The 26,863-nt window shown below is 35.4% G+C and overlaps 1 protein-coding gene across 2 annotated transcripts in view; it reads left to right on the forward strand.

Annotated features, from left to right (window-relative positions):
- Positions 1-26,863, forward strand: part of IL1RAPL1 (interleukin 1 receptor accessory protein like 1) — a 1,374,783-nt gene that overhangs the window by 180,448 nt on the left and 1,167,472 nt on the right. For both annotated transcript variants that reach the window (XM_035712241.2, XM_025439149.3), the window contains one exon: positions 14,458-14,563. In XM_035712241.2, the coding sequence (XP_035568134.1) occupies positions 14,482-14,563 (82 nt within the window). In that variant the 5' untranslated portion in view covers positions 14,458-14,481. The remainder of the gene's footprint in view (positions 1-14,457; positions 14,564-26,863) is intronic.

Below are 26,863 nucleotides of genomic sequence, written 5' to 3' on the forward strand. Positions count from 1 at the left end.
GCAGTAAAGTGGAAATCAGTTTTTTGTAACTTAATTTCAGAAGTGACATCCCATCACTTTTGCCTTATTAACAAGTCTGTAGGTCCATCTCACACTCAAAGGAAGGGGATCACAAGGTCATGAATAACAAGATGCAAGGATTATTAGAGGCCTACAGCAGTAATATATCAAATTAACTTGGATAGGATATAGGCATCTCAAACTTATAGCGTCCAAAATGGATCGTGTTGTCTTAACTTCCAAAACTTACTATTCCCCTAGCTTTCCCCGTCGCGGTTAATGGTAGCACAGTATACCTCTACTTCCTGGCCAGACCCAGGAATGATCCTTGATTTCATTTCAACTCACAGGAATACCCAACATATTAGTGACTCTTACTGTTATTTTCTCTAAATTGTACATCAAGTCTGATGATTTTGCAGCATTACCTTGGTTAAAACTGTGTTCTCAACCAGTATCAGTGCTTGTTTGAACCACTGCATTAGCCTCCAACCTAATTAGTATCCTGTTTTCCTATTTTTGTTCCATTAGAGTCCATTCTTAATGTGGTAGTCAAGGCAAACTTTTAAATAATGTGTATTATCTTATTAGTAACAATATTAGTTCCCCATGGCTGCATCAACAACATTACCACAAACTAGGTGGCTGAAAACAATACTTACTTACTCTCTCACTGTTTTGCGGGCTAGAAGTCCAAAGCCAAGGTGTCTGCAGGTCCATGCTCTCTCTGAAGGCTCTGGGAAGATGATCCTTCCTTGTTTCTAGCTTCTTGTAGTTATCAACAATCTTTGGCTCTCCTTGGCTTGTACATGCATTCCTCCAATCTCTGCCTCCATTGTTATCGGGCTTTCTTCCCTGTGAGTACTTGTATGTCTCTCTCTGTAAGGACACCAGTAATTGGATTTAAGGTCTGCCCAAATCCACTGTGATTTCATCTAAACTTGGTTGCATCTGCAAGAGCTGTATTCCCAAAAAAGGTCATGTATATGGGTATCCAGGGTTAGTAGTTTAACATATTCTTTGGATGGCATATTTCAACCCAAAACAATACTGTATAAACTCTGGATGACTTTTCAGTCCAAATAAAACACATGTCCTTCCATTTATTGGTTCCAACCCGTTCATGCTTTATCTAGTTCCCATCTCCCTCATGTCTATTCTGCCTCAATCATATTGATGTTCTTTCCATTGTGCTACTGTTCTTTCCATTGTGCTACTATTAAGAACTTGTTCTGTCATGGCTTTTGCATATGCTCGTCCTTTTCCTGGATGTTTTCCCCTTATTCACATGTGACTTCTGCTTTCTCATGATTTAAGTCCGAAGTTATAGATAAGACCTTTGAGAAAACACTAACTTCTATACCACATCATTCTCTTTCTTGTATTACTATTTAATTTTCCTCACATTTATCATTAAATATAGTAATTGTTTGCTTGTGTTTTGCCTGGCAAAAATGTAGGCTTGATGAAGGAAGGTTCTTGATCTTATTTCCTTTCATGTCTCTAGTACTCCAGTGTCTAGCATAGTATATGGCATATGTTGGTTAACAAGTTTATGTATCCATTAAAACCTCAAAGAGCAAGATGATACACAGAACTGCTAGATAGATTCTGGAAAGTTGTCAATATCAAATGCCGATCGACTTCTGATCTTCTGAACTTGTGGAAGCAAAGTGTTTCTAGATGTGGTGGGAACAAGAACAGTCAATCTTAGAATACAATTCTCAGAAGAACCCTAAGCAAGTAAAGCTATATGCCACGTTCTAGGGAGTTAAGAAGTAACTAGATGAGACAGGCATAAAGCAATGTATATTCTCTTTGAGGAGATAGTGTAGCTCCTGTGATAGAGAAGTAGGAGCCTCAAATAGTGAAAACTTAGGAGTTGAATAATTATAGCAAATGCCTAGTTAAAAACTACATAAATATACACAGATAGAGTTTCACTCCATGCAGGGATTTTGTAAGCAGACACTGTACAAAGAAATAGTAGCACTGCGTGCAAGTGGATCATTGGATATGAATCCTGTATGTTTTTATTTGTGGATACATTTGCATCAGAGGTCTCAGAACTCAGTTTTACTTATTTTTGACCATTTTAAAATATTGTCAATAGAAGACCAGCAAACTAATATTCTAGTTGTATTAGCTTGGGAAAAGAGCTTTATATAGACATCAGTAGCAGCTATGTGATTGAAAATTTGTAAGGATTAACAAAATAGTCTATGTGAAGTTCTCAGATACATGCATGACATTTAGTAAGTATTCAACAAAGGTTAATAGTTGTTTTTGATAAACAGAATTTTTCTTTTATGTTTCTGGCTTTTTCAGTGTTATACTAGCTTTCTGTTATAGCTGTAACAGCTTATCACAGACTTTGTGGCACAAATAACACAAATTCATTCTTTCGTTTTTGAAGGTTAGGTGTATGAAATGTGAATCACAGGGCTTTTAATTAGGGCGTCTTCAGGGCTGGTTCTTCTGGGGACTCCAGGACAGAATCTATTCCTTTAATCTTGTGGCTTCTAGTGGTTGCTGACATTTCTTGGCTCATGGCTTTATCACCCCAATCTTCACTTCTGTTATCACATGGCCATCTCCCTAACTTTAATAATCTTGTCACCCTGTTACAAGGACTCTTGTGATTACATTGGACCCACTTTGGAATCCACGATAATCTTTCCCATGTTATGATCCTTAAATGAATCAAAGCTGTAAACTTCCCTTTCCCACAAAGGGTAACATATTCAGTGAATATGGGTATTAGGACATGGACATCTTTGGGAGCCATTATTTTGTCTGGCACAAATGCATTCACTGTCTTTCAATTTTAACAATTATTTTTTTAAGAAGTACAAAGCTTTATCAGTCTTTTTTGTTTCCTTTATGAGAATTCTAATGACCTATTGGCACATAGGACAAATGCTTATATTTCTTTTCCTGGCAACTTTGGTGGTCAGATTCTCACTGTGTAGTACCTAGGGGTGACTACCGAGCACCTTCATAAAAGATCACTAATTAATTGTATTTTGTTCGTAGACCTTAGAACTGAATTTTCTGTTGGTTAGAGCTCAGCATTCTGACTGCTCCCATGATCTGTGGATATGGAGATGCCATCTGTGCCACAGATCATTTGGGAACCTTTGGAAGCATTTTTGCTTGTGAAAACTTGGGCAAGGTACCACAAGAATATAGTGGGTAAAGGCTATGAATGCTGCCACCCATCCTACAGTGCACAGTATAGCCCCCTAAAACAAAGGGTTATCTGGCCCAACATGTTAATAGCAGTGGGGTTGAGAAACCCTGCCAGAGGGAACTCTAAAAACTAGAATTGCTCAGACGTTTGCTTTTCAGAGTATGGTCCGTGGATCATCAGTCTCTTTGAAAGCTCCCCATGTGACCCCAAGATGGAGCCTTAGCTATTCTCCCAGTATTCTACTCTCCTCACAACTTGTTATGGCTCTGGCTACATTGAGTTGAATTGGAAAAATAGAATTTAAAAAAACTTTGCCACATATAACAAACATCAAAGATGGAGTTCTGATTAACATAAAGCCACATTTTCTTGAGAGCTGCAGTAAGTTTCTTCAATATGTTGAATTTTAAACAAACCAAAATGTGATAAGGGTCATGTTTAGCCAACTACCCATTAAATATATTGTCAGGAAGAGCTCATAAAGGAGGGCAAATCCACTCAGGGAGGATCATGTTGATAGTCCACAAGACCGATGATGGAATATATTTGCTTTCTTCCCTGGCTTTGTCACTGGCCTCATCCAATCTGCTGACTTGGGAACCCAAAAAGTTTCTTCAATATGAGCTTTGAAGCTGAATTACAGTGGAGGGCATGATGAATATGAAGTGTGTAAGAAAGGTGAATTAGAAAAGTGGCAGATGGAAACCATGTAGTGTTTCTGTTTATGCTTTCTATTCTTGTGCACAGTGCACTTTCCATTTTAGCTAGGTCATCTGTTTACTGGATTTTCTCCTGTCACCAAACAAGTATGAGTTATATTGAGTTTTACAGAAATTTCGGGTAGCATATGGAATATTTCCCTTTCCCCAATAATTCCCAGTAGTTTAAATCTGGAATTACTACATATGGTTAATTCAGCTAAGGTGATAGTTGGCACCATAGTCCTATAAAATGTCCAGTGGTTTTTAATAATAAAGGGTAATACACATCCGACTCTAAGCATCAATGTTTAATACTAATCATACATTATTGTCTTTAATTTTTTGTAATAATATTCTGAGGTGGAGACTGTTCCCTTGTACACTTTACATATAAGAGGACAGAGGTATAGAGATATTAAGTATTATTGTGTACATGTTATACAGTTGGTAAGAAGTTGAGCTGTACTTCAGACACAGGCATTTTTACTCTTAATCACCTTTGTTTATATTTCTTGATGTCTCTCTTTGCAGACCATCAGTTTGTACTAGGGATTTTCTGAGGGGTAGCTGGTTACACTAAGCAAGTCTGGACTTTGTAAAGGATGATTATATCATTTTCAGATGACCTTGATATTGAGACCTTTATCAAGGAAGCTGCATCCCAGCCACCATTCCTCTAAGCACGATGCCTTGGCCTTTTGAAAGCTCAGAGAAAGGCCTAATGTCTCAAAGTACACCTACTTCTTATTGATGATAATGTTATGGAAATAGACTTTTTTCTATGCATCTTTGTAGTCCCACTGGTTTCTTATTTAACTGCTGTGAAGTTGTCTTTATATTGTTGTTCACATGGTTTCTGACTGAAACACCATGATACTAAGCATTGACTAGAATATAAAATCCAACCAAAGGTAGGTTATTGTAATTTCTTCCTTTAAACTTTTAAAAAATTACTTTACTCATCTTAAAGTATTCATTGATTAACTTTATTATAGTAAATGTAGTTCTGAAGCATAATGTTAAAAAAACTCATGAGTCATAAAGATACAAAATGTACACATGTCAAAGATGCATTTAATTCACTAATGAAGGAACTGGAAGGAAGACATGTTAAAACTAGCTTAGAGAAGATTTCAGAGAACCATAAATTTAGATGCGGTAAAAGAATTTTGGAATGGATTTGCCACAACTGGTATGTATATAGAGCAGTGATCAGTTGCATCCCACCAGACCACAAATAATTTCCATTTCTACGGACAAGATTTACTTGCATTGCTGTTAACGTTCTAGAAGTTATCTTTTCAGAGTTGTGAAATAGCATATCTAAAGACAAAGGTACACAGACAGGACCAGGTAGTCCCTAGAAGCTCCAACTTTCCATCAGAAGATTATCAAGTTCTATTGTTGAACTTGATATGTTGAACTCTATTGTTCATACCAGTATCTCAGATATTTTAATTAAGTCCTATCCTGTGGATGCATCTACAATACATTTTTTTCATTAGGTTTTAATTGGTATGTGATTGTGTTTTCTCAATGCAAGTGTAAATACATACATACATAAATACATACATAAATGTATGTGTAGATCCAAGATATTTGCAAAATATTTTTCCAAATTTCATTTAGTTATCTACCGCTTTTTGCCTGTGTATCCCCAATTTTCCAGCTTAGAGATACCACCTTCACTCCCACTGTCCTCCTCTCCTTTTTATTTTATTTTATTTTTTTAAACATTTTTATTGGAGTTCAATTTGCCAACATGTAGAATAACACTCAGTGCTCATCCCGCCAAGTGCCCCCCTCAGTGCCCATCACCCAGTCACTCCAACCCCCCGCCCACCTCCCCTTCCACTACCCCTTGTTCATTTCCCAGAGTTAGGTGTCTCTCATGTTTTGTCACCCTCACTGATATTTTCACTCATCCTCTCTCCTTTCCCTTTATTCCCTTGCACTAATTTTTATATTCCCCAAACGAATGAGACCATATAATGTTTGTCCTTTTCCAATTGACTTATTTCACTCAGCATAATACCCTTCCAAGGTGCATCCACATCAAAGCAAACAGTGGGTATTTGTCGTTTCGAATGGCTGAGTAATACTCCATCATATACATAGACCACAGCTGCTTTATCCATTCATCTTTCGATGGACACCGAGGCTCCTTCCACAGTTTGGCTATTGTGGACATTGCTGCTATAAACATCGGGGTGCAGGTGTCCCGGCGTTTCACTGCATCTGTATCTTTGGGGTAAATCCCCAGCAGTGCAATTGCTGGGTCGTAGGGCAGATCTATTTTTAACTCTTTGAAGAACCTCCACACAGTTTTCCAGAGTGGCTGTACCAGTTCACATTCCCACCAACAGTGCAAGAGGGTTCCCCTTTCTCCACATCCTCTCCAACATTTGTTGTTTCCTGTCTTCTTAATTTTCCCCATTCTCACTGGTGTGAGGTGGTATCTCATTGTGGTTTTGATTTGCATTTCCCTGATGGCAAGTGATGCAGAGCATTTTCTCATGTGCTTGTTGGCCATGTCTATGTTTTCCTCTGTGAAATTTCTGTTTCTGTCTTTTGCCCATTTCATGATTGGATTGTTTGTTTCTCTGCTGTTGAGTTTAATAAGTTCTTTATAGATCTTGGATACTAGCCCTTTATCTGATAGGTCATTTGCAAATATCTTCTCCCATTCTGTAGGTTGTCTTTTAGTTTGGTTGACTGTTTCTTTTGCTGTGCAGAAGCTTTTGATCTTGATGAAGTCCCAATAATTCATTTTTGCTTTTGTTTCCCTTGCCTTCATAGATGTATCTTGCAAGAAGTTGCTGTGGCCAAGTTCAAAAAGGGTGTTGCCTGTGTTCTCCTCTAGGATTTTGATGGAATCTTGTCTCACATTTAGATCTTTCATCCATTTTGAGTTTATCTTTGTGTATGGTGAAAGAGAGTGGTCTAGTTTCATTCTTCTGCATGTGGATGTCCAATTTTCCCAGCACCATTTATTGAAGAGACTGTCTTTTTTTCCAGTGGATAGTCTTTCCTGCTTTGTCGAATATTAGTTGACCATAGAATTGAGGGCCCATTTCTGGGTTCTCTATTCTGTCCCATTGATCTATGTGTCTGTTTTTGTGCCAGTACCACACTGTCTTGATGATCACTGCTTTGTAGTACAACCTGAAATCCTGCATTGTGATGCCCCTAGCTCTGGTTTTCTTTTTCAATATTCCCCTGGCTATTTGGGGTCTTTTCTGATTCCACACAAATCTTAAGATGATTTGTTCCAACTCTCTGAAGAAAGTCCATGGTATTTTGATAGGGATTGCATTAAATGTGTAAATTGCCCTGGGTAACATTGACATTTTCACAATATTAATTCTTCCAATCCATGAGCATGGAATATTTTTCCATTTCTTTGTGTCTTCCTCAATTTCTTTCAGAAGTGTTCTATAGTTTTTAGAGTATAGATCCTTTACCTCTTTGGTTAGGTTTATTACTAGGAACATGAAGAAATAGAAAACCTGAGCAGACTGATAACCAGGGAGGAAATTGAAGCAGTCATCAAAAACCTCCCAAGACACAAAAGTCCAGGGCCAGATGAGATGGTGTCCCAGGAGAATTCTATCAAAGAATTTAAAGAAGAAATAATACCTATTCTGCTAAAGCTCTTCTGAAAGATAGAAAGAGATGGAATACTTCTAAAGTCATTCTATGAGGCCAGCATCACCTTAATTCCAAAACCAGACAAAGACCCCACCATAAAAGAGAATTATAGACCAATATCCCTGATGAACACAGATGCAAAAATTCTTAACAAGATACTAGCCAATAGGATCCAACAATACATTAAGAAGATTATTCACCATGACCAAGTGGGATTTATCCCTAGGATGCAAGGCTGGTTCAACACTTGTAAAGCAATCGGTGTGATGGATCATATCAACAAGAGAAAAAACAAGAACCATATGATCCTCTCAATAGATGCAGAGAAAGCATTTGACAAAATATAGCATCCATTCCCGATCAAAACTCATCAGAGTGTAGGGATAGAGGGAACATTCCTTAGCATCTTAAAAGCCATCTACGAAAAGCCCACAGCAAATATCATTCTCAATGGGGAAACACTAGAAGCCTTTCTCCTAAGATCAGGAACACGACAGGGATGTCCACTCTCACCACTGCTATTCAACATAGTACTAGAAGTCCTAGCCTGAGCAATCAGGCAACAAAAAGAAATAATAGGCATTCAAATTAGCAAAGAAGAAGTCAAACTCTCCCGCTTCGCAGATGACATGATACTGTACAGAGAAAACCCAAAAGCCTCCACCCCAAGATTGCTAGAACTCATACAGCAGTTCGGCAGTGTGGCAAGATACAAAATCAATGCCCAGAAATCAGTGGCATTTCTATACACTAACAATGAGACTGAAGAAAGAGAAATTAAGGAGTCAATCCCATTTACAATTGCACCCAAAACCATAAGATACCTAGGAATAAACCTAATCAAAGAGGTAAAGGATCATCATGTATTTATATCCTCTTTTTCACTTTTGATTTTATTTCAATTATTGGTCTTATTTATTATATTAGATAGAAGTTTGATACTTATAATACAAAGCTGGTTATGACATTCAGTTCTGTAAACTCCACTGGCTTCTCACCCACTTAAGGATGTGGTTCAGATTTCATGAGAAACAAACTGTATCTATACAGGTTTCTCTCTACAAGTTTTCATACTCATGTGGTGCCACTCAGTCAGTAGGTGTGCCGGTTACTCCACGGTAACTACAGCCCCTACTCCAGTATGTTGGTTTGTAGAACATTCCATAGCATTTTATGACAGGTTGCTGTACAGCAAACTATTCTATATACAAATCTCAGGATAATATTTAAATATGGAACTCACTCATTATGGACAGTTATTTGACTGTTCATTATCATATTATTATCACCTTAGAGGGAAATCTGTCGAGGACCATATGACTGAAGATATTAATGACATTTTAGCCCTTTAGCCAGGTTATGAATGAACTTCTGCAGAACATACTGATGTTAGTTATAAGGTCTGGAACTTTAACATTTTGTTGCTAGTCAGACTCTATAAGAATGAATGATCTTCTGGTTAGGATTGTGTTAAAAAACAAAAACCCGAACTTTGGACCTTTTTGTAAAAAATTATTCTAGTGGCATAATGCTTCTTTTTGATGATTTAAACATACACACTTGTCTGCCCTTCAACCTGTATTGAATAGATTGCTCTGTATATGGTTTTATTTTCACTAGTGGTTTTTCAAATGCATCGTGCACTCTTTTTATCCTCTTCTACCTGCATATCTCGTCCATCACTGTTTAAACCCTTTCTACCATGGTCCAAAGTTAGCTTAAATGTCATCCTCCTCTGAGAATGTTTTCATAACCTCTCCAGGCAGCACTGAGCACACTCCATAGACTTAAGAATTCTTCTAACACCTATCCCTTTAGTATAATCATTGATTTTTCAGGTCTCTTCCTTGGCTACAGTGACCATTTCCTAATGGTTTTGTATTCTTAAAACTTAAGACAGTATCTGAAATATGGTAAGCACTCAAATTTAAAGTAAATGTATAGATGTCTTCATAAATTCTAGAAATAAATATCTCACATATTTATACCCATATTTTGTAGATGAGAAAACTAGGACTTAGAGATGAAGTTGCTAGAAGTAAGACTCCTACCCCACTTAGTTTTCAGTTTAAAACCAGTTTTCTATGCTTTATGATGAAAGTAGAATAAAACAAACCAGTTCTACTTCCTTCCTTTTCACTTCAAAATTGAAATTTATATACATCCATATATACTTTTTTCTCCCTTTCTACTTTTAAAGCTTGTCCCAACTTGCCCATACTGATATCTCTCCTTTCTAGATTTACCTCCTTCCTCTGGTTCTGTTTCTCTTTGCTTCTGTTTACATATAAGTTCTGATCTTTCCCATTCTCAACTACAGTTATCCCTCAACTTCTCAACTCTGAACTGTGGACTCTACATCCTGTCATTTAGGAACAAATGAATGAAACTTATGTTCCTCATTAAATTTTCTGATTATGCCCCCATTTATTTAATCAAAGTAGTAGCCAGTACCACTGGCAGTATCTTAAATCTAAAAGCTAGATTTTTCTCTTTTATCCTTAAAATACATAAGCTCTCCTTTTACTGCCTAATTTTCCCCTTCTCCCTTTGATTCCCTTTGCTATCTCATAAATATTTGTAAGCCTTCTCCTCTTTGTTTTCTATGCTTCATTCCCATTTATTGTATTCATGTATTTAACTTAAGCTAAAATTATGGTATTATCATCTTCCATCTTTACACTGAGCTTCTGGCTAATATTTTAATTAACTACAAGACAATTCTAGTAGGAGATTACACAGACTGTTCAAAATATATGTGCCTTAAATATAATTTTAAGTACTTCTCCATCAGTGCCCAAAATGTCTTTTCTATTTTTATATATTGGTAAATAAGATCATAATAGACCTGGTTGCTTAAAATAAATGCCTCATATCCACTCTCAAACTTGCTTTTAATGCCACTTCCTTTAATATCTGTGAACTGTATTTATTCCCAAATACATTATCTTTTTTCAGCATTTACCTCTACTAAATTAAGGCCGACCTTCATCTTCCTATACCATTGTCTGCTAAGTAGTTGCTTCCACCTACAAACTATGCTTTCTAAAACAGTTAAGATTATTTATTTACAAGCTTCCATTGGTTCTTTGTTGTCTATACTGCAAAGAATTCTTAGAATTGTGTGAAAAGAAAATCGGTCAGAATTTTAGGTGAGTTGTCATATATATTCTGAAGAAACATTCAGTATACGTAATGTTTTCATGATAAAAAAGATTAAGAAAGTGAAGCTGCATGAAATATTCTTAAATGAAATTAGACAGTATATGAGTGAAAAACACTGTAGGGGGCATGAAGGAAAAGTCCCAGATTCTTACCTAGCATATCTTGCTATTAACAATCCCACATTAGTACCTTCAATTTCTTTCTTAAAATATATATATTTTTTTATCTTTTTAGAGAGAGAGTGTGTGCCAGCAGAGGTGAGGGAGGGGCATGAGCTTATGACCAGAGCTGAAATCAAGCATTAGACCCTCAACTGACTGAACCACACCCAGGCACCCCTGACATCTTTAATTTCTGTCACTGCAGCCCACAACCTGTGATCTATTTACACTTCCCTACTAGAACCTGCCATTTCACATCCTTTCTGTATTAGTTTCATTTTGCTCCTGTGAGAGATTACCACAAATTTAGTGGCTTAAAACAGCCCCAATTTTAATGTCTTAGAGTTCTGGTGGTTAGAAGTTCAAAATGCATTGGACTCACTTGGTTAAAGTCAAGGTGTTGGCATGACTGCATATTTTTTGGAAGATCTAGGGGGATAATCTGCTTCCTTGCCTTTTCCTGCTTGTGGCCAAAGTCATTCCTTGGCACATATCCCTTTCCTCCATCTTTAATGTGCATCACTCCAATCTCTGACCTTTGCTTCTATCCTTCTGTTTTCTCTGTATGAATATCATTCTTTTACTGCCCTTTTATAAGGATGCTTGCTATTGCATTGGTCTCACCTTAATGATAATATCCCATCTCAAAATCATTAATTTAACCACATCTGCAAAATCCCTTTGACATGTGAAGTAACAGATTCACTGGTTCCAAGATGTAAATATGTTTGCAGGTGGGCATTATTCTGCCGACCAGAGGGACAATTTCAGTTATACTTTATCCTAGACCCAGAAGTCCCTTTGCCTTAAAAAAATATTTCCTTTATGACCTGAAATGCCTCTTCCTCTGAAAGCTCTTTGCTGTGACTTCAGCAGACCCAACCTGAAGCAGAATAGCTTTTTCCCTCTACTCCCTCAGCACATTATACTCACCATATGGCAATAGGGCCAGTCTAATTAAGTAGGTAAGTGTTTGTCTCCTTTATTGGTCTATGGACCTTCTTTATTAGAGTGGATCACGTTGTCTTTGTGTCCCCACTATGCTGTAGCACAGCATCTTGTAACTAGTATATGCCTAATAAGTATTTACCAAATGATGAGTTTGAATGCCAAAATTCAACTGCATGTATTAGCAGCCACATTCATTCTTTCATTCATTCACTTTTGTAGCTAAAATTTACTGAGCCTTAGAAATAAAGAGATGGATAAAACACATTCACCCTGGTGGAACTTCAAGTCTGGGAAAATAAAGACATTGTAATTAAACAGATAAACTGATAGCTTGAGAAAAGACGTAGAGAAAGCTGGTATATACAGAAAATGTCAAGGTGAGAGGATGTGAGTTGCATCTATAGTGTTGACAATAATGGCAGCAACAGTCAACTGCAGTGAAAACAGTAACAACAGCAGCTTTCATTTATTGACTGTTGTATGTGCCAGTGCTCTTCTAGTACTATGCTATATACTGTAATGATACCTATTTTTCAAATGAAGAAACTAGTTTCAGAGAGGTTATTTGCCCAAAATGACACAGCTAATAGGTTGTGAAACTGGGATAAGAACCTACACTGACTGATTGCTCATAACCAATGTAATATGTTCATTCTGTGTAAGGTTTAGTAGTGGTTTAAATGAAATCAAGTGGTGATGGTATAACAGGAAATAGGCAGATGATTTCAGGTCCATCTATTCATAATTTGAAGCTACTTGAAATGAGGTAATTGATAGGATGAGCCCACCATGTGACAATAAGAACGTACATAAGAACATCACTATATTTATATATACTTTGCATTGTGATTTGTGGGTAAGGATTTTAATTATGCAACAAATATGGCAAAGCTTGGGTGTCTATGACTGGATATTTTTTATCTGTCTTTCAAGATAAGATATAATAAATTATATTGAGGTTTGTAAAGATTATTGTACATTGACCAAGATGTGAATGTTTTATTCAAGTTGTTGAATCTGTGATATGCTACATATTTTTCCCCTAATACACAGCATATCAAGAGATTCAATTAAGGATCTTGATGTTGCCAACTTGATGCTTTCCAAACCGATTTAGTTTTAAAAAATAAAATTTCAAACTAGCTGTGTGCCTTATAGAAATGAAATGAGTGAGGAAATATTATTTTGAACAAGAGTAAGGTAATAAGATAGTTAACTGGAAAGGCGTACAGTATATAGTTGGATCCTGGAGTTTCTTGGGTAGCACTGATTAAACTCACACTGAGAGAGGAACTGATTCTCACTGCTAACCTGAAGGCTGAAGATATCAACTTGAAGATTTCCTGCAGCTCCAGTTAGTGCAGTGCCTGGAAAATGGGATTCAGGTTTTAGGAATGCATGACTCAGGTTGCACTGTACTGTGGCAGTTCGTCAGATGTGTTTGATGAGTTAGCTTTTCGGACTAGGTTTCATTTATGTCTTTATGCAAACTTAGGGTCCTTGGTTAGAAAACTGAAACAAGCTGTCATCATTTAAAGGAGCTGGAGTTAAAATAGCTTATTCTCAATGCTTGTGTTAAAAATTCACTGACTTTTTGACTAAAATGATGATGGTATCACCTTACTGCAAGTGAATAGATAGTGATTTTGTTTTGTGAATTAAAATGTGTCTTAACAGACTTTTATTAATGCAAATGAATTAATCATTTAAAAATATTCAGAGGTATTTGAGGCAGTAGGAGAGCAAAATATGTGACTGTCAAACTACCATTTCAGCTTCCTCATTTTTAATAAAGTCATAGTGATTGAAAGCTGAATATGATCAGTCCTCAACTGTCTTGCAGAGAAACTTGTGCTGTCATGGATTGACAATATATTTGAACTGTGTTCTGACTTGCTACTTTTTGAAATTCAGTCTTTCACCTCTACTATCTCAGTCTTATACAAAAATAAAAGGATGATTTTCCAAGAAAGACAGTGTTTCATTTCATTTAATTTCAAATGAAATCTATCCCCCTTTGAAATCCAAACACTAGGCTAATGTCCCTTCTAGTATCCCTCTGAGAGCCTTGTAATAGGAAGAAGTAATGTATTTTTCTGTAGCTTTCAGAGACAGACAAGAGTCTTAAAATTCTCTTGAAGTATCTTTTAGTAAAGCTTTTTGAAAGAGAATTGTAAAATTATAATTAAATCTTTAAAGGCATAGAATTTATTATTCCTTTTTGATTGGAAGGAATGATACAGAGTACAATAATATTCTATTGTATGATGGAACATTAAAAAATGTCAGTGCTTGGCAATTTATATTAAACATAAATTGTAAGTGATACGATCCTTTTGAAGGGATTGTTTCCACTTATTTAAATAGAGTTAGTCTAAATAGAAATTCTAAACCTTAAAGGGAATCTTAAGATTTTAAAATATTTTAGGGTCCCTATAGAGACATAATTTTGGCACTACTGGTTTGGATTTTACTTAGCAACTACAACATATAGGAAAACATAATACAGATCCTGTTCATATTCTTTACTTTTATGATGTTTATTGCGTGCATGATCAAAAGTTGAACAAAAATCTTAACATATTACTACATATTTTTTAAAATGTATGTTTTTTTCTTTTTATCTTTGCTTTAGGGAACAGCCTTTAAAAGCCGGAAGATGAAAGCTCCGATTCCACACTTGATTCTCTTATATGCTACTTTTACTCAGAGTTTGAAGGTAGTGACCAAAAGAGGCTCTGGTAAGCAGTGTATCTTCCTTTACTCTCATTTTTATGGCTTGAAATGATGGTGCTATATTCACATCTGTGCCATTTCTGGAGAGATTGAGAATTAATGGGGGCTCACCTTGTGGAAGTATTGCAGACATATTTTTAAATGAATGGAGCATACAGAGAATTAGAAAGGTGGGAATACGTTGAAAAAAATGTGGTTTATAGCATCAATTATTATGAAATTGAATGGACCAATCCCAAAAGCTTATAGTTTTCATTTTGTAGTGTGATTTTCAACATTCTTTTTTAAAGGTGTCGTTTTAACTTTTTCATGGAAATATTGTGATTTATTTTCATGTTAACTTTACTGTTAACATTTCAGTATTAGCTGTGCTTAGGGCAGATTCTTTTGAGGGTTGTACTTCAGCTGATTTGCTGGATTATTTTGTAGATATTTAAAGAAAGCACTAGAGTTAATAAAATATTATGGGGAAGCATCCTAATGTGTTAGGAGAAAATATAGAGGTGAAGTAGAATGTAATAGGAAAGGAGCTGCTAAATAGAATAATGTTGAAATTTACAGAAAATTTTGTGTTATAAGACGTCATCATTTTCAGTTGACATTTGGAGTGAGTGAAATGTATGAGGCAATTGATAAATACTGTTACCAGTATGGAGTTGTATTTTGTCTAATAAATGACTGATAATGCAAAGCCTTGCCATGCTCACATTTTATGTAGGGTTACAGAATTTTTGAAGCTATTGCAAGGTGTTGTGATGATCAAGAATTGGTTAAACAAAAGTATTTTTTGAATTCAGAAAGGAGGGGATGAAATGGTATAGATGTGGCTAGTGCAACCATTCTCAGTCCTTTAGGTTAAGAGGCTTCCAACTCATATTGATTATCTAATGAAAAAGGTCACATGCCAGGGAAGTAGAGAATAAGTTTGCCCTCATGAGCTTCCCCCTTCCCTTGGATGAAAGTCTGAGGAGGACTTGAGGGGTATTTGTGCATGGACAAGGGGATGGTGCAGGGTTGGGAGTTAAAGGAATTTTCCTGAGCCTCTTGGTTCTAGAACTTTTTGGTTATTGTACAGCTGTTGTATCTGTCATTGATGTGGTTGTAGACAATATGAAAAAATAGTATTTCTCTGTTGACTCATTATTTCACATGTTCCTTTTGGTGGCCATTTGTTAATGGAGAAAAGCCTAGAGCCAGGATTATGATGTAGTGGCTTTCATAATCTGGGTGAATTTCTGGCAAATGGCAGATATTTTGATTTCTTTGTCTGCCGCTTTCACAGGAAGTTGAGCATACCTATGGGAGTTCCAGTAGGTACAGGGGGAACAAGTACTTAACATGGATCTTTGAGATACCACATAAAAGAGAAACACTTAACTATATAAGTATTGTAACAAAGTGAAACTATTCAAAATAGAAATATTTATTGAATCTTAAAAACAATTTTCTCTGGTGATTATACTTGGTGACATAAAATTTTTTTCAGTTCTTTTTGTGTATGTCAGATTTAAGATTGATGTATTGAAGTGCAAATGTGACTTTTTTTTCCACCATCAAATAGTGGTGACAGATCCATGCTATATAAATTCTAATTTTAGGGGAAAACTTTTATTAATTTGGGATTTACTTTATTTGTTTGAGTAGTGTGGGAGAAGAGCTAGAAATGTGGGACAGTTGGAAAATTCATAACTCCTTCTGCTCCAGAGACATGAGAAAAGTCAATGACCTGTCTCAAAATCAATTTTTATTTTAATGATATAATTATTTTAGGAGTGTGGTAATAAAATGCTGCTCTGCTTGGCAGAAGTTCTGAGACCTTGTTCTCCTGTTTACAGATATAGTTGTCACATAGCTACTTAATACCTCTAAGCCAAATGCGTTTTCTGTATCATAATGTAAAAGTGATAAATAAGGCAGATACTGAGATTAAGTGGCAGGTTTGATTTTTTTCCTGTGTAATGTGAGTTAAGATAGCTTCTCCCACTATTTGTGTTAAGATCCAGCTGGATGAAAGTTTGCTTTTTTGATTTTTGAATATTAAGTGTGCGATTTAGGAATAATGTTACTTTACCCATATACTTTAGAAGCTTCCACTGATATCAAAGGCCTTCAATATAAATGCATGCAAAACTTTAGAACATGACCTGAGAGATCAGATTCAATCCTTGGTTGTTATATGTATACCCAAAGTGATATTTAAACCAAAACATCATAAAACTCAATTTTTAATATTTTAACCAAGGATGTTATGATGACATAACTTCATTATATTTAATTTGTTCATTAAATTCGTAGCAATAGGAGTATAAGGCAATGTGATAAAAATATTAAATCTCCAGCTTGTTTATGAAGACCTCCTATTGCTTTCAAATTAGTTCTGTTAATGAGAAACAAATACCTACTTCTACATTTTTATGGAATGACCGTATGTGTTTATCTAAAGTTAATGCTATATACAAGTAATGTGACATACAAAATTCAACATTACAACTGATTGTATATGATTATAATAATATTTAATATGCTCTTGGTTATTAAAATATCTAGCTCTGGTTTTTTAGTCACAGTGAGTTAAAAATAATATTCTAGCAAAAGACACATGAAAAGCATTGCATTTTAAAAAATGTTTACTGAATTTTCAAAAAGATTTATAAAATTAAAAATAAAAAAGGAATTAAATGATAAGAAAGAACAAGGATAAGTAGCCCTCTTGGTTAATGTGTGAGATCAAACATCAAAAATTGATTTTTATTCCCTGGCCTTGGTGCCTCAGGTTTTATAAATTGGGCTGGATGTGAAGACTGAGCCATTAATCTTTTAAGGAGAAGATGCCAAGTGCATTCCTCTTCTACTTGATCTATGGAGATCAGTAATGATGCTCTTCAGTAAGCTACATATCTGCTTCTCTCAACAAAGGTGCCATGGTAATAGGCATCAGCTGAAATGAGTGTCAGGTACTAAAGTATATGGGTAAAGTAACATTATTCCTAAATTGCACACTTAATATTCAAAAATCAAACAACAAACTTTCATCTGGCCAGATCTTAACACAGATAGTGGGAGAAGCTATCTTAACTCCTTTCCATTTCTTTGCTGCCTTCTCTTTGCTTTCTCTTTTCCCTTCATCTTTCCCTCCCTCCTTCCACCCCTCTGTCCTTTTTTATATTAGTGTATTTGCAAACAAAAGAACCGATTTTGAATATTCCTACTGTATCTTTGTAGAACTTTTTTAACTACAAAAATATTGTTACTACTTTATTTGAAGGGTTAAAGTCCACGAAATACTATGTCTTAAGGTTATTTCAAGAGTGTAGAATGTCTCTGTTAATAATGGCTATTAACTATTTTTTATTTTCTGTGACTAAAAGGATTTGGAATATGATTCAGGGGCAGGTACACAATATAAACTATTGAAGGACTGTTACCAAGGTATGGGTATGGTATATTTTGGGAACTAAAGTGTGAGTTGTGATTTGGCCCAAGAGTTGGGGTTGCGGAATATAAATGAAGCCGGAGGGACATGGATATAAAGATTTGGGAATAGAAAGGGATCCAGACCTGTTGTTTGTTTCTCTTTGCTCTTATTCCCATCTCTAAAATGTAAGATGATAAGTGCAAGTACCATGATTTATATATGCTTATAACCTCCACAGTGCCACATCTGATATGTTTTTCAAAGTCTGGATTCAATAAAATGTCTTCATGCAATAACGAGGACATGAATGTATGAATGAGTGACTTTAATGTTCAGGCTGGGTTATATCAGTGAGGATGCTACAAGTATTAGACAAATAAAGGTAAATGAAATAAACATTTAGGAAAATATTTTCTTAAATAGAAATTAGTATACTATATAATATGAGATCATTGAAGTGCAAGATAAAAACTCAGAATAAGTAATGTCTAAGACATGATAAGGGTTTATATAAAGACAGTGAACCTTTGTGAATGATGAGTGTCTTCATGAGCTTGAAGTGCAGTTCGAAATCTTCTTTAGAAGGGAAAGAAAATAATTCTTTAAATATTACTGTATTGGAATTTTACTACATTTAGTGCTGCTTTAAAGAAGTATTGTCATTATGCAGACATTCTGGTTTTAATGATGCTGCTTAATATAGACCACCATGTAAAGGGTGTAGTTCATATTTACTGACAAACAATAAATAAGCAACTGACTTCAGTATAGGAAAAAAGTATTCACAATTACTAGAGCATATAGAGAATAGTCAGTGGCTATATTACTACAAACCAAAAAGTACATCTTATTCTAGAAAGTATTTAAGATGTGTAAGAGCTACTTAAGGCAGCCAGCTATTAGAAAGTAAAAGGTTTACCACAGGGAGTTTATCTTCTCTTCATTCTAGAACCTGACAGTGGACACCTGTTTGTGTAAAATGATTTAGATGCAGTTCTTTCTGACAGTAAGAGGAAGTCTCTTAAGTTTTCATTGACTTGTAATTCTAAGTCCAAATAATTTATACAAGATAATGGTAGTTAAAATCACCAAATATACAGTTTAGGTTCTAAATTTTGTATTTGTTATTTCTGGATCTTCATTTCCTTAAGTGAAATAAATTATGCTAGTGTGTAAAGAAATTGAGATTTAACTGAACAGGAGTGAGAAAGTTTGGTGGGGTGTTTCCATCTCATGCCAGTGTGATTTATATGCATCAGCTCTCATGGGCATTCCAGAAAGTCAGTGAGCTTAATGCCACATGATTAAGAGACAACCTAGTCCCCCAGCATCTGCCTTTTATTATGTTACCATGTGTTTATTCCCAGTTTGCCAAATATGTCAAAAAGTATGAAGCATTTCTCCAATTTTTACTTTGGAATAGCTTATAAGACCAAACTTCTGAGGCTTTGTTTCTTTAATTTTTGGAGGAAAAAAACACATTTTTTCTTGGAAAAAATCCCCTCTTCTATTGATCTTGTTTTTAAAATAAATTCTGAAATTAGATCTAGAGTAATTTTAGTATTCATTTGAAATAATGTCTTGAATTCGACTGTTTAATGAACAAATGTAACTTAACCCCGATAAAATTATCCAGTATATTTGTTTACTAATCATCTGATATACCTAAAAACTCCACCATAAATTTGTTCACCTTTGGTTGTCAGTGCAATTTTATATAGAGTTGGTGTAGATTAATGTCATTTGTGGAGACTGATGCCTGGTTCATGGTGAATTTATATGGAGAAGATAAAAGTCAATATGGATAAGTATTGCAGGTTGAAAAGGATTTAAATGGAAGAGGAATACTCCAAGTTAAAAAAATACATCAGTGCGTCAGTGTATCAAAGGATAATAAAAGATCTATCCTTCTATGTATTTAAAGGGAGAAGTGAGGAGTAGGGGCAGAAGTGAGGAGCCAGTCGATGGTGAGCATTTTAAGTCATGTTAAGAAATTGATGTTCATTCTAGAGACAGAACGGAGGTGACCATTGGTAGGCCAGCAAGTGAGCCCCTAATCCATGGTGAGTCTACTGTAGGCTTGAAGATGATCCATAAGTGCTCAGAAATTCAGGACACTTTTGTGTTAGTATTCTATTGATGCTTTCACAAATAAGCAAAAAATTCAGTGGCTTAAAGCAACACAAATTTATCATCTCAGAATAGTGGAGGTCAGATGTCTGAAATACATTGGCAGGACTGTGTTCTTTGTGCAGCCTCTAGAAAATTTGCTTCAGTATGGTGTCATGTGTTCATTGGCTACATACATTTTCTGGCTCATGGTCCCACATCATTCCAACCTCTACTTATGACGTCACATCTTTTTCTCTGGCTCTAATTTTCCCACCTTCCTCTTTCCCTTATAAGGGCCCTTACAATTACATTGGAACTGCATAGAGAGTTCCAGGAAAATCTCCCCATCTCTAGATCCTTAATTTAACCAGATCTGCAAAATCCCTTTTGCCATCTCCTATAACAAAGTCACTTGTTCCAGGGGTTTTGATGTGGATATCTTTGGGGAGGTGAGTGGATTTTTCTGTCTATGGTGACTGATAATTACCTCATTTAGTCAAACAAATTTATTATTGCATTTGGACTAGAGGTTAGAGAATGGGTGGTCAGTCAGGAGCTGGATAGGAATGGGGGAAGTTGAAATTTTTTTTCCTAAAGGGGAACCATGTGATCTGTGTTCTATGAAGAAAGAGAAGTGGAATTGGGGGAAAAAAAGAAAAGGGAAAAGAAAACAGGGCAGAGAAAGAGGAAGGGAGACAGGAAAGAAGGCTAAGAAAGACTCTTCTGATGCTTTGGATCTTGATAACTTTTAATTTTCTTCTGCACCCTGCAAATGTGCTCTCAAAAATATCCCTCCTTTTTTTGTGATATCCCAAAGGAGTCTGTACTACTTTCAACCAAAACTGCCTGACACGAAAATGGTTTCCTGACTCAAAGTAACAGCAATGAGAACAGGAAAGAAGAGAGAGCAACTTTAAAGTTAGAACCCATTGAGTTTAATGATTAGATGGATGTTTGAAAAAATAAAGGTAGAGAAAATAATTCTGTCATAGGATTAGATATCATCCATTATATTAAAAGCTTCCAAAGAACAGAAACTTGAAAGGACCATTTATTTAAATAAAACAGTAGGAAAGTCTTTCTGATTAATATGAAGCCCAAAAATTGATTGAGCATAGAATATGACTAGTTTCTTGTCTCTTGCCAGGGGATTTTGGATTTTATTTTGTAGAACAAAGTTTTGGCTGAGATATTTAGTTACTTTGCAAATCCCTTTAGTAGTCATTTTGGTCTGTGAGGTTGAGCCTCAGATTTGAGAGATGTATTCATTGTAGTGTCTTCTATACATGATGAAGAGGAAATTCCTTGATAGATATGCAATAGTGCTGTACAAGTGTTTGTACCAAGCTATCAGTAAAGTGGCCTTTACAGAAAAGACAAGACACGCAAAGAGTCAAGCTATAAAGGGTCACACATCCAAGACATGGTCAGATCTGTTTTTGAACAGATAATACTCCATGTAGGAAAGACTATATTGGGATTCCAGTGTAATCAGTCGGGGACTCAAAAAAAATCATACTGAGTTACATTAAGGGCCTGAAAAGCAGTCAAAGGGACTGAGAACATGTTTCTGGAGAAAAGTAAATGTGGTCAAGTGAATGTTTGGAGATAGATTATGAAATCATTTGAAAATCAGTCATATTGATGATATCACCAATTAGGAAGAGGGACTTTTTTTGCAGGGAGAGGCGATGGAATGAGTTCAGTTTGGAACATAGGAGCTATGACAATCACTGAAAATATTGAGCTGATGAATTTATTGGTCTGGAGTTACACCAGTTTCCTATGGCTGTCATAACTAATTACCACAAGCTGAGTGACTTAAAACAATAGAAATCTATTCTCTCACAGTTCTGGAGGCTAGAAATCCAAAATCAAGGTGTCAGCAAGGCCACATTACCTCTGAAGGCTCTGTGGGAGAAAACTTCCTTGTCTCTTCTAGCTTCTGGTGGCTTCAGGTGTTCCTTGATTTGTATCTGCATAGTTCTAATCTCTCTGCCCATGTCTTCACATGACCTTCTCCTCTATATCTCTAACCTCCCTTTGCCTTTCTCTTATAAGGATATTTGTCACTAGATTTAGGGTCTGCTTCAATAATCCAGGATGATCTTGAGATCTGAAAGTTATTGTCAGGTTATATATATAAATAATACAAAATCAGTATATTATAAGGGCTGTTTATTTTATTAAGTTTGTTTAACTCTTAGAAATTATTTTATTATCTTTTTTATTTAAGTAAAACAAGTGTAGAGCTCTTGGTCATCCATAATAGAAAATAGTACTATAGAAAGGATAACATTTCTCCAACCAGAAATTCTTTTACTTAGGTTGGAAATGTTTGCCTAGACTAATCTCCTGAAGGTAGGGTAATACTGATTCAACTTCCATTACCTTATTTCATACAAACAAATGGGAAAGGTGGCTTATAAGATTATCAAAATGGTTAACGAATAATCCTTATGTTGACTATCATAAATTGGCAGGCATTTCGACAGATAACTGATACTGACATGTCAACTTTTTTCCTACACTGATTGTCACTAAAAACACATGCTCTGAGTTATTTTTCCAGAAGTAGTTCAGATTGTTCTGGTGAGTTTTATGAGACTTACAGAATTGGAAATTAAGAAACTTGTATTTCAATGCAATTTTTTGATTGGGACAAGTCCCTGAACCTTTCAGACCTCGGTTTCCTTTTTCATAAATGAAAAAATTTGAGCTACATCATCATCACTAGAAATCGAAGTTTATACTCTTGTTCATTTCACAAGCATTTATTGAACACCTTCAGTACATACTTAGTACATAAAATGACACCTTTTCTTCTGTAACATATTGTTCATATTTACAAATTGATCAAACAGATTTAGATGACCAGAGTTTATAGCCAGAATACTCCCTGGTTACATTTAATTTTATGCTACATAGTTTGTCCTAACACTGCAGAGTGGAGGTTATCTGTTTGTTTATTTTTTTTAAAGATTTTATTTGTTTATTCATGAGAGACACAGAGAGAGAGGCAGAGACACAGGCAGAGGGAGAAGCAGGCTCCATTCAGGGAGCCCCATGTGGGACTTGATCCCAGGACTCCAGGATCACACCCTGGGCCAAAGGCAGGCAGTAAACTGCTGAGCCACCCAGGGATCCCCAGAGAATATCTGTTTAAAACAAAACTCAATTGAGACGCCTGGGTGGCTCAGTGATTGAGCAACTGCCTTTGGCTCAGAGTGTGATCCTGGAGTTCTGGGATCGAGTTCCACATCGGGCTCCCTGAATGGAGCCTGCTTCCTCCTCTGCCTTTGTCTCTGCCTCTCTCTCTCAATATGTCTCTCATGAATAAATAAAAAATCTTTAAAAAAAACCTCAATTAAGACAATTTTAATTTTTTTTTTAGTTTTAAAAGCACATGGTATATAGTTACAGTGCTGAAAACAAAGATATGTAATTTTCCTTGTAGGTAGTGATGTATCTAAGTGAAATTAGACTTGGTGGTTCACAGTGCTAAACTGTGTTTTAACCTATTTTTGCTTATTTATGGCAGGTTTTTGTAGAGTTGTAGTCTCCTAAAATATCTAATGTGCTGCCTTGCATGGAAAATGTTGCCTTAATGCAATGAAATAGGATAACTTTGACATGTTTTAAAATCTGAGGTTATATATAAACATTTCTTTAGGGGATCCCTGGATGGCTCAGTGGTTTAGTGCCTGCCTTCGGCCCAGGGCATGATCCTGGAATCCCGGGATCGAGTCCCACATCAGGCTCCCTACATAGAGCCTGCTTCTCTCTCTATGTCTCTGCCTCTCTCTCTCTGGACCTCTTATGAATAAATAAACAAAATCTTTAATAAAATAAAAAAAACATTTCTTTAAAAAGTGTCTGTAAGCCTTTTTTGGGTATCCTAAACACTATTCAATTATCATTTATATTTTATTAACTGTACTAAAATATTTTCCAATTAGTATTGCTACCTGGATTTCAGTAAAGTTCTGTTGGCATTTTACTTTGATTACTAAAAGCATGTTCCATTTAGTTTTTATTCCACATATGACATAAGCATGTTATGAATGATAAAGGAAAATTATTTTCATCATTGATAAGATATTTCCATACTTTGATGAATTCACATTTTTTCTTCAATACATTTTGATATCAGAAAAAAAGGACAATTTCAACTTGAAGATCCTTCCAATTTTTCCTATAAACATGTTCTATAAAGTAATTGGTTGGACTCTCCATTGCCATCTGGTGGCTTTTCAGAGTTGGTGAAAATAGAGGAATAAACAAAAAGGAGGAAATAAACATGAAGAGAAAACTTCTAATGAATTATGTTCAGATGTTATTTTAATTGATTTTAAGTTTCCCAAGTCTTTATTTTCTCCAATTATATTGCTGTAGGTTTGAAAAAAAATGTATAGAGTTCTGATCTTTCCTGGGTATTTTTTATAGTAGAAATTTTCATTGAGTTTGTTTTTTTAAAGGCAGATAAAAACATTGTATTTTTACCAATATATAATCATGTCAATATGTAGTCCTATATTGTCAGAGTTCAAGTTATATACACAAGTATGTTCATATTATAAAGTATTTTTAAAACTCCATCTTGTAATATGTTGCTGCTGTCAAGATCTTGTCATTGTAATGATTCAGGTAATAAAAGGGGAAAAAGTCAAGAAAGATTTTTCAGTTGATCACTAATATAAGTAAGAGCTACTGGTAGAAATATGGAAATGAAGAAAATGGGAGGATGGCTCTGTGCTAAACTGTTTAGATTTTTCTGATTTCCTAGAGAACTGGGCATGGAATATGAGCTTGGGAGGGTCCTGAGTATAGTCAAGCTAATAAATGTAAAGTACTAGTCACTAAGCAAAATTTCCTTTTAAAAGCAATTGCTCTTATCTGTGTATCTGAAAAGTATGAAGTCAAAGTTGAAAGGAAATTCCTGGTTGGCCATGTTTCATTATTTGTTTGTTTGTTTGTTTATTTTTATGTTTCATCTTTTAAAAAAACTTTCCAAAGGACCTTAGCTGTTACAAATATCTTTTCAAATAAAAGGAATATATTACACATACACAAATACTAACATACAAAACAATCTTTCTATCTTTTTCAATCTTTCTAACTTTGAAGATAATTTCCAACTCTCTCTGGTTAGGAATACTTATATATAATGCATATAGCTGTATTCATTTGTTTCTTTTAGGGATTTATGCATTTAAGACCTAATGTCACATGGAAACTCCTTCATTTTCCAATGGACAAAGGTAATAGGTTCTGTATACAATTGTTAATGAATACGTATTGAATTCCTACTGTAGTATGTGGTCAATAACATTGACATTAGTTAGGCCCGGGTATAAAAGAGGTTGAAATGTTTAGATATTTGACTTTTGGATTTCTTTTTTTTTTAAATAATAAATTTATTTTTTATTGGTGTTCAATTTGCCAATATACAGAATAACACCCAGTGCTCATCCCGTCTAGTGCCCACCTCAGTGCCCGCCACCCAGTCACCCCCACCCCCCGCCCACCTCCCCTTCCACTACCCCTTGTTCATTTCCCAGTTAGGAGTCTCTCATGCTCTGTCACCCTCGCTGATATTTTCACTCATTTTCTCTCCTTTACCCTTTTTCCCTTTCACTATTATTTATATTCCCCCAAATGAATGAGACCATATAATGTTTGTCCTCCGATTGACTTACTTCACTCAGCATAATACCCTCCAGTTCCATCCATGTCGAAGCAAATGGTGGGTATTCCATCGAAAGTTGAATGGATAAAGAAGATGTGGTTTATGTATACAATGGAATATTATTCAGCCATTAGAAACGGCAAATACCCACCATTGACTTTTGGATTTCTTATTTTAAAAACCAAATTATAGGGAATTTTAGTAAAAGAAACAAGGTGAAAGTATTTATCATTATTAGGTTTTATCACTTCATTCTTTGTTTTCCATATCCATGAATTTTATTCTGGAAATTGTTTATACAATTTCTCCATAGCTTTGGTGATTATTATTTTGGAAACATAGGAACTTGTAGTTTTGGTAGCTGCCTGCTTTTATACCTTATAAAACCCATGTATCTATAATAACTTTGGAATTGGTGATATTAAAGACACTGTTCTTTCATATTTACTAGTCCATTCTAGTTACTCTTTCATATTTAGCAAATACGTTCACAAAGAGCATACTATAAACAAATATTTGGACTGGATTCTCTGGGGGATTAAAAAAAGATGAACAGTCAACTCTATACTGTCTCTCTTGTTAAAGATATTGCAAAAGAAATCAGTGATATGAGATATAGAAATGTAGTGTATCAGTTCCCATTGCCACTGTGAAAATTACCACAAACTTTGTGATTTAAAACAACACATGTTTATTATCTTACAGTGCTGGAGGTCAGAAGTCCTAAAATCAAGGTGTCAGCAGCGCTGCATTTTTTCAGGAGCCTCCAGGGGGAGAATCTCTTTCCTTGCTTGCTCCAGCTTCTAGAAGCCATCTGCATTCCTTGGTTTGTGGCTTTTCTAAACTCAAATCTTGTGACACATCACCTTTCAAACTCTCTCACTTCTACTTCTATTGTCACATCTCCTTCCCTGATTCTGACTCTCCTGCTTCTCTGTCATAAGGATTCTTTGGATTATAAGGTAGAGTCCAGACAAATAATCTAGGATAATCTCCTCATCTCAAGATTTTTAATTACATCTGCAGGATTACATTTGCTGTATAAGGTAACATATTCACAGATGCTGGGCATTAGGATGTGGAAATCTT

The sequence above is a fragment of the Canis lupus genome, chromosome X (assembly GCF_003254725.2).
Source record: "Canis lupus dingo isolate Sandy chromosome X, ASM325472v2, whole genome shotgun sequence".
NCBI lineage: Eukaryota > Metazoa > Chordata > Mammalia > Carnivora > Canidae > Canis > Canis lupus.